The following is a 9,584-nucleotide window of genomic DNA, read 5'->3' as shown; positions in this document are numbered from 1 at the left end:
TTTAAATGCTCCACTCCATACGGAAGCAATAATTTCAAAATGTGATTTATAATTGACCTATCAAGTAGATGGTTTGAATTTTTATTTATTTTGATTATAACGGATGTATTAAAAATAATTCACATTTGATTAAAAAAATTCAATCTGATTATGATCTAATTAATAAAATTTATCCATTAATATCTTTTTATGGATGGACATGTCTATAAAGTTATTTTAGCACACTACTATATATGGTTATTTTAAAATACTTACAACAATTTTTTTTACAATTTTTTTTATAAATTCACTTTAAAGGAAAAGTATTTGTTTTATTGATTTTTTAAAATATTTATTCTAAGAAATCAGATTTATTGCTATACTGTTTTGAAGAGGATGTAAAATTAATATATAAGTAATTGTAATTTTTTAAAAAGTCAAATATGAAAAAAGAATGTTGTACTGATCTTCGTCCATGAATTGTTAATTGGATAATTTATTAAATACAAAAAATAGGATAAAATGAACTGTTACTTATTTAATTATATAATTAATTTTATTCGATTCAAGTGTTTTTTTAACATAATTGAATAGATTAAACTGGATTTTAAATATTTTTTAAAATAAATGAATTGAATTCCATCCTCCACACAAGTTTTATCACCTAGTGGTGACATCTCACTAAAATTAAAGAAAAAAACAAAATAATATTGTTTTGTTTTGCAAAACGATGTGATTACATGATGATAAAACACTTGGAAAAGAACTTGGTGATAAAATGTCTAAAATTTTAAAATTTGAGTTGTAAAATTTATATATATCTTAAATGGTAAATTTCACCAAATGATAAAAGTTGAATGATAAATATGTAATTAAATCTTAAGTTTATGACTCTAAACTTATAATTTGATGATATAATTTATTGTATAGATTTTCATGTAACCAGAATTTGTTAAATAAGTGTTTGAGTTGTTTACATGATCACACATTAAATCAATTAACAATAGGAATATTGATCAGTGGCATGATGTTGAGGTTTAAGGAGTTAATACTATATTTGTGATACAACCATGCGGTACAGGAACAAAAAAGGATGTTTGACAGTGAAGAAGGGCCAGGAATAATGTGTGTGCATTAGTATTCCACGTGCCGTGCGCGTATGTGAAATATATATATATATATATATATATATATATATATATATATATATATATATATATATATATATATATATATATATATATATGAACGGATTTTACGGTGAAGTTGCTACTCAAATGGTCCAATGATATATAAGTGAACGGTAGCTAAAAAGTATTTTAAAAAATTAACTTAAATGTATTAAAAATTATAAAATGTCAATTATGGGCGTATGACATCACACTACAATTACCATTCCTAAAAAAAATTACCCACATTTTTTTTTTGTTTAAATTCGGAACACCAACACAACAACACAACCAAAACCCTTCTCAATTATGCAACAAACAGAGATTTTCACAGCAGACGAAGGTGGGGATGAATATGCATCTATATATTTTGCCAAGTGTCGACCTCGCAAGTAGTTGCGTTTGTTGAACATTAATAAGACAATTTACAAAATCCGTGGATTGAGAAGATGAAAATGGCACATAAAAAAAAAATCCCCTTTCATTAGTTTCACTGGTGGCTTTTGTTACACAGGGAAAACCCATACCATTACACAAAAATAAAGGGAATAAAAAAGACAAGTTCCCTACAACCAAAATATGCATCCACGATCCATCACTTCCCTACAGTAACATATAATGGGCATACAAGCGCGTTTGAATCTGCCCCATAGGTTTTCGTGTTGGCTTACGAACCTAGGCTTAAAATTGAGAATTGAATTTATTATATACAACTTTTATTTAATAAAATCTTATATCACCCATGTATAATTTTTACTGTTGTTTTTATTTAAATTATATCCGAGGGTTAAGTATTTGTGATTCACCGATGAATCATACTATATGGTTTACCATAGAATTTGTCATTGTGTTGAGGCTAAGTAACACTCTAAGGATTAACATAGTTAATTATCCACTAAACTACATCAGGTGTGTTTGGATATATTTTTCTAGAAGTGGAATCTTGGAATCATCCAAACTGAGTTATAGCAACCGACTAAGACATTCTATCACCATGGAATAATGCATAAAGTTAGCTGCTTTCATAAAGAAGCCACAAGTTAGGGATGATTATTCTAGAAGTGGATATCACCAATCATATGAAGATCAGGTGTTTGTTCTTACCCAAACCAAACACTCCCGAGAACATCATAACCTACCTAATTCAGGATGACAAACTTCTCATTTGAACCAAAAAAGTACTCACGTAGAATGCATGACACCTCCCACTTTGGACACGCCATGACAACTTTATAAACACCTTAAACTCTGATTCTTACTTGAGGTTAGAGTTTATGCAAACATCCCAACACCATTATACCAACACCTAGTTGCCAGACCCAACAAATACAAATTACGTTCAATCTTTGATCTTAATGAGACTAAATACTCGTTTCTCAATTGGTGCATTATATTAGAATGTGTCATTTTCGGTTTGACAAGCTTTTAACTACAATCAAAACACACACACATCGTTAGTCATCTTGTAAGTGCGTGAAAATGTTGGCATCACGACACTCTCATGAGTTTTCCAAGAAGATTAATTAATAGAGAAACACTTTGCTTTACTGTTTTTGCATAGTAACTTTTGCACATAGTTCTCACCGATTCGGAGATTCCTCTTTCTTGTTAACAAATCCACAATTTTTCTTTGTTAATTCCCGAAGCAATGTTAATTCCTCTACCAGCATTGGTCTGTTTCCCACCTTCGCGTTGTGTAAAACGCCGACGAGTGGTTCCGAATAAGTGGAGTAGAAAACCGGCGGTGTCTTCCGCCGTGCGGCGCCGCCAGCGTCATATCGTATATCGCCTTCGCCGACGGATCCGACAGCGTCTCGTACGCGTTTCGGAGCTGAATGAAGTCTCCGTCGACGTAACCGCCGCCTCCGTCTGTCTCTGGCGAACGCCGCACCGCCGCGTCGGGATGTAAGAGCTTCGCGAGGCTCCGGTACGCCGACTTGATCTCCGTCGGAGATGCGTCTCGCTCGACTCGCAACACATCGTAGAGGCTGGCTGCCGGCCGCCGTGTCTCCACCGCCTCCTCCGCGACGGCGCGGACGGAGTTCCGCTGGGGAAAGCTGGCGGAGCGGTCGACGGAGGAGGAGAAACGGAGAGGAGTTCCGACGGCGGAGAGGTTCAGCGTTGGCGCCATCGGAAACTGAACTAAACGTTGCGATGAGTTTTTCTTTTTCCGGCGAAAGGTGAAACTTGAATGAGAATTGTTAGAACGTTGTTTCGGTGCTGGGCGAAGTGGGGTGAAGGGGATTATATAGTAGAGGTCAAAGAAAGAGAGAGATTAAGGGGTAGAAGAGTCATTTTCACACGCCACGAGGTATTGGTGCGGTGGGGTCTGTTAAAGTAAGAGAATACAAAAAAAATGGCAAAGGCTGACGTGGCTGATGCTGTGCGTTTTGCAATGGCTTCTAGAAGCCCAAATTTGTAGGAATGTTACAACAGTACGGATCCACATATACTTTCTTGCAATTTTTTTAATATTTTTATGATCAATTGTTTATTGTTCTATCCTAATGTATATACTAATACTAAAGATCAATGATTGGAGGATAAAAAATTATTAATGTAATAAGTATATTTTGTGATTTTTATGTAATAATATTTTTAATGATTTAGTTTCAGTTTTTGACTTTTTAATGAAAGTAGTTTAGATGGAGTTTTTTTATGTTAATCTTTAATTAGAATTAAAGTTTTATTTCAATAGTTTGGGTGGTAGTAAAGGTTTGCATAAAAAATAACATAAATTATAGAGATGAAAGCTCAATTCTGATTAGAAAACAATACAATAAATATTTATTCGACTTTTGTCTATATTTTATTTGTATATTGACTCTCGAGTATCGAAGAAAAAAATAATTAATTATACAAGCTTCAATTATATTTTAAAAAAACAATGAAGAATTTCAATGTACAGTGCTAATTATTTTAATTATAAATAAATTAAAATACTTTAAAGTTTTAAAATTTCTTAAAAGTAAATGCTTTAAATAAAAACATTTGGGTTTTAAAGAGACATGCATGCATGGTTTTACATATTTAGATTTTTTTGAAGGGCTAGCTGGTCTTCATGATCTTTCAAAGTGGTACTCTCCCTCTCATGCATGCTTTGTATTCCTCTTCAATTGTGTTTCTTAGGGAATCATAATACTTTTCTTTTGTTAATTGGCACGCTCGCACTTTGCATACCTTCCTTTTTGTTAAATGATAGACAAATTCTTCTGGGTTGTCAATTTTTTGTTTCCCATTACAATCTAAAGTAAACTAAACTATACATGTAAATTATTGCAAACAATTTTAATATTTTACTTATATATACTTTTTAGGTTGTTATGCATAAAGAATTTTTTTTTTCTTTCTAGTTGCTGTTTTAGTCTTGTTGTTTTTGACATGATCATGATAGTCTAAGACAGATTTAAATATCAATTGACTTATTTTTCAATGATCGATGACTTTCATAATGATTATACGAAGGTTTTCTTTAATAGTTCGCTTTAGGTATAACTAATATTTTAAATTATGATAATACATTATTTTTGTTCACTTCATGATTTATGTGAAAAAGTCAAAGATATATAGATACCTATAATTTATTGAAAATATATACATCTTAATGTGAAAATAAATATTTTTGAAAATGTATACGCAAGGTGATCCAAAAAAAGTCAATAAAATATTGATTATTAAATTTATTTATAATTGATTTTAGTCATAGAATTGAAATACAATTCAACACATCTATGTCACGAACAAAACTTCATTAGACGTATCAACTCTCAACAACAAATTTCAGTTTAAAAACATCATTTGTCATCATTAATTTTCAAAATTCAATTTTAATTTTTAAAAAAATTGAGTTTCGCAAAGTAAATGCATTTCACACTAAACAAAATCTCTCACCACTAAAAAAAAATTCTCAAAAGAATGCTGCTCTAAACCAACCCTATAATATCATAATATTGAATATGATTGATTATAAAACATTTTAATACCAATTTTAAAATCGAATATCATCAGGACCTTATATTCAAACATTATATATTTGAAAATGCACAACATGTCAATATGTAAATAAAGTATAATAACTCAATATTGAAATTTTATTATATTTGAATACTAGCGGTTAATATTTAATCATTATGGTTACAGTTTTATTATTGACGGTTTGATATGTATATATATTAAAAGGAATAAAATTTGAGTTTAACATATATTTATTTACAGTTTTATATTTTCATTTAATCATAAATTATTATTTAAATTACTTTAAGATAATTATTATAAAAGTAAAAAAAAATTATCATAATTGTGATGGAATGATCGTGTAAGTGCATAATTTTTTTTCTTATAAAATTTATACAAATTAATTTTGATGAGACCGAGTAATAAAAACTTACTTTTTAAATAACAAAATATGAATTTATTTTTAAAAGAATTACAAGTTTTCCAATTAATTAATTATCCGAAGGAGATACTGGGTTCCTTTTTTTGACCCGAAATATAAATTTCGCGTGATCGACGTACACTTTATGATAGCTGCAATTGATTGTATAATTTGTATTTAATTTCCATATTTTATCGTGCATGTCATGTGATTCCTGTAACTCAGCTACGTAACATAAATAATAATGAATGATTTTCAGATTTTAGGCATGGAATCAAAGTTCACTATCGTTAAACATAAAAGGATAAGTTTAAGAGAATAAAGTAATTAATGCAGATATTGTAACAAAAAAGAAAAGATATAAACAAATGTTGCTAATAATATATAAACTTCCATCTATATACTAAGGCTATTATGAATGCTTGACGCTATATTCATAGCTATTTACATTTTAAGATCGGAAAATTAATATCTCAGACTCAACATTATTAATAGCTAGTAACGAATAAGGTTGTAAATCATATATAATATAATTAGGTAAGCAGAATCGCCTTTCAAAAAAAAAAAAAAAAAGAGAAGAAAAAGTAACCAAAACCATGTTCTCTAGCTGCTTATATAAGGAATATATTAAGTGAGAAGACTTATTATGAGAAAGTAAGAATAATCATGAATTATTATTATTGGATCAAATCATGAAAAAATATAATTTTTTTGGAGAATGAAAAATTATAATTTTAAAAAACAGTTTCATTGTTATATATTGTCGGTGTAGAGATTTTACACCGTCAATCAATTCAAATTTTCTATGCAGAGTATTTGTCAAAGGAAATAAAAAAATAGAAGTTACTACTTCTATTATTTAATAAAAATAATGTATATTTTTCATTGATTTTTCAAAATAAAAAAAGCATACTTTGATTTTATTAAAAAATATATATGTGATTTCAAGAAAGTAGTCGAATTACCACTGCACATTTTTTGAAACGGAATTACGAGTTTATGACTGCACTTAAAGAGTAAAGAGTAAAAGACAACATTATTTTGAAGAAGAGTTTAATAATTACATATGTATTATTAGTTTAAAATTTTATATTATCAATGAATAAAAAATATTATTGGTATGACTTAAGTTAATTATTATAAAAATTAATAAACTTATATACCTGATGATTTGTGATTAAATAAAAAAATAATTATTATAAATTATATTTTTATTATAAAAAAATGTTTAAACGAAATAAATTATGTTAAAACTATATTCCATCTTATACATATTTGAATATAAAACTTGTTTTATATAATTAATTCATGTTGGTCTAAAACAAGAATGTCAAGTACCAAATGTTGGGTGGAAGCTGGTAGAGATAAAAAAAAAAAAAAAAAGAAGCATATGATTAGTTACTAAAATAATCTCTTAAAAAAGTTCAATATATCCAAACAAAACTTTACTAAGTCGTTCCAGGTATGAGTCAAACTTTAGGGTTGAAGTTGAAATCAGATTAATTCCAAAAAAATGATACAAAATATTCTTTGCTACTCAGTGTCGCATTCTGTCAAATCAGACATGTGAATTAAAAAAATGAAGATTCTACTTTAGAGCCGAATCACCAAGTGCGAACAGGACCATTCACCAACTTTGCATGATCTGGCAACACTTCATTTGTCACAGCTAGATTCTTGCTAAGTCGTCATATTTTATTCAATATGTATTAAAAAAAAGAAGATTATTAAAATACATGAAATCATCAATTATTTTTGTTGCTAATTGCTATGGATGGGTGAAGGAAGGAGAGAGGTTTCCTTCTAGAAGCTCTTCTCACTACTCAAAATATTTTTCTTTTCTTTGTTTTTAGTTTTCGATGATTTTGTCACACTGTGCAGTGATGTGACTTTCAATTGGAAACTGAGAGAGATATACGGAATGTCAGTGACCCCACCGCCACAATTAATTAATTAATTAATATAATATATCTGTGGGCGCTACACGCCCATTGCTACACAGTGTTTTTCGCACATGCCAGGATTTCTAGAAGGATTTACATAATAGGCAACAAAAAAAAAAATTTAAATTTAATGGCCAAAATTATAATGTTAGTCCTCTTTAATATTTATCTGTAAATTTTAATTCTCTTATTTAAATGAAACTTCTCAGATTGAACCAAGAAGATTTGTGAAAAATGCATTAGTTCGATATAGCTTTCGGTTGTTACAATCTAGTGATCTGGCTCGATAATCTGTAATTTAGGTATATATAATAATAATTCACATGACCATCTCATAGATTACTAAAGAAAGGATTAAAGCCCCAAAGAAAGTGAGAGAGAAAGGATAAGGATAATGAATTAATTTGGTGGCACCAGCACAATCATGTGAGTTGATTGTATATAATTGAACAATTAAAAGCAAGCGAATGAAATATTTGTTATACCAAACGCAACGGAACACCTATGACCCACTTTTTAGAGACCAAAAGACAAAGAAAAATGTGTGCACATGGCATTTGTAACGAAAACAAGACTTTGGTTCAAGATATTGTTAAATATGAAAACTATTATTGTAATTTTTATTATTATTTTAAAATAATGTTAACCGTCGAGTATATAAACCAATTGATAGGAAACTATTTTGTTTTAGTTATTAGTAATTAGTAATTTTAAATTCTAGTCTTAAAATACAACTATGTTAAAACTTGTAAGTAAAAATTTACTTTTTTAATTTTTTATATGATTCAAATTTGAAAAAAGATGGGTTAAATATAAAAAATAAAGTCACTTAACAAAGTCCTAGGACGGTGTAAATAAATTTTGAGGTCCAAAGCAAATTTTAGATCTAAGTTTTATAACTCATTTATTTTCATTTTATTCTTTTTATGAATTGTAAAATTATCAATTAAAATATTAATTAAAATTGTATAAGAAAATACATTTAATGTCTCCCTTTATGCATGTAATTTAATTTAACTAACAAACTGACAATAATTTCAAATATTATATAAATATCATTACATGCATTTTAATATATAACTTAATACTTCAAATTAATAAACCTGTAATATACTTATAATATATATTACCAATGTAATCACTTCCTATATGGGATAGTGTACATGTGTCTGTTTATACGTGTATAAGAGTAATCAGACCTTTGAAAGTCAAACTATATATCATCAACAAATCCTTAATCAAGAACAATGGCTATAGAGAAAACATTAAAAATCAGAAAACATATTTTCCAAACATTTAACTAAAACTATTGAAGAACCATTGTGATAAATGACGAAGGAAGGTTTATGATAGCAGACCACTCATTAAAAGGGTATGCATGAAAAGGAATAAAAGAGAGCAAGGGAATGCAGTGGTTAGAAGTAGTAGTGATATATAGCTTGGAAGGAAGATATTAACTAACTTTTGGTAGTTTGGTACCAATGGTGGGACTCGTATATGTGCCATGACCCAATCTTGACATGCAAGAATTCAAGGATGCTTTGATTGGGAGGTTCCAACCTAACCACGTTTAGTTGATTGAAAAATCATTTAGGAGGAAGGATAATTTTCCAACCAAGTTATGTCAAGAAAATAAATATTCGTCAATGGTATGGTAAGGTAATGATATATACTATGCTATGCTATGCTATGCTATGACAATGTCTGGATCAAGATCTCCTGCACTTTGTATTTGAATAGAAACTGCATGCATCTCATTTTCAGCTATATTGATTTATATTTTACATAAATAAATATTAATAGAAAAATTTACTTTAAAGAAGAAAAAAAATATAGATGGGAAAAGAGGCAACTGTATCTTCTATATATAATTATTTTTTTCAGCCGCAGAAAATCTGTATCCAACATACATATACGTATATTTTCAATGAAAGAAATTAGAGTTTTTAATTTTATGTTGTTAATAAAAAATTATATTATTAATCAATCAGAAAGCATAATAAATATAATTTTTAAAGTAATTTTTATAAAAAAAAATTCATAGTAGCAACGCATGGATAACTGACGTCACAAACCTCGCTGCACTGCCGTCTGTTCTACTTTTTTCCCTCTTTTTTT

The 9,584-nt window shown here is 28.8% G+C and overlaps 1 protein-coding gene across 1 annotated transcript; it reads right to left on the bottom strand.

Moving 5' to 3' along the window:
• Nucleotides 1–2,143: 2,143 nt before the first annotated feature.
• On the bottom strand, nt 2,144–3,374 carry LOC100798752 (chaperone protein dnaJ 11, chloroplastic). The gene has a single exon (XM_014779461.3). The coding sequence runs from the start codon at nt 3,277–3,279 to the stop codon at nt 2,809–2,811; it is 471 nt and encodes a 156-aa protein (XP_014634947.1). The 5' UTR covers nt 3,280–3,374; the 3' UTR covers nt 2,144–2,808.
• Between the last annotated feature and the right edge of the window lie 6,210 nt (nt 3,375–9,584).

This window comes from Glycine max, chromosome 8 (assembly GCF_000004515.6).
Source record: "Glycine max cultivar Williams 82 chromosome 8, Glycine_max_v4.0, whole genome shotgun sequence".
Classification (NCBI taxonomy): domain Eukaryota; kingdom Viridiplantae; phylum Streptophyta; class Magnoliopsida; order Fabales; family Fabaceae; genus Glycine; species Glycine max.
The sequence above is the reverse complement of the archived record's forward strand: the minus strand, read 5'-3'. Positions and strand labels throughout refer to the sequence as shown.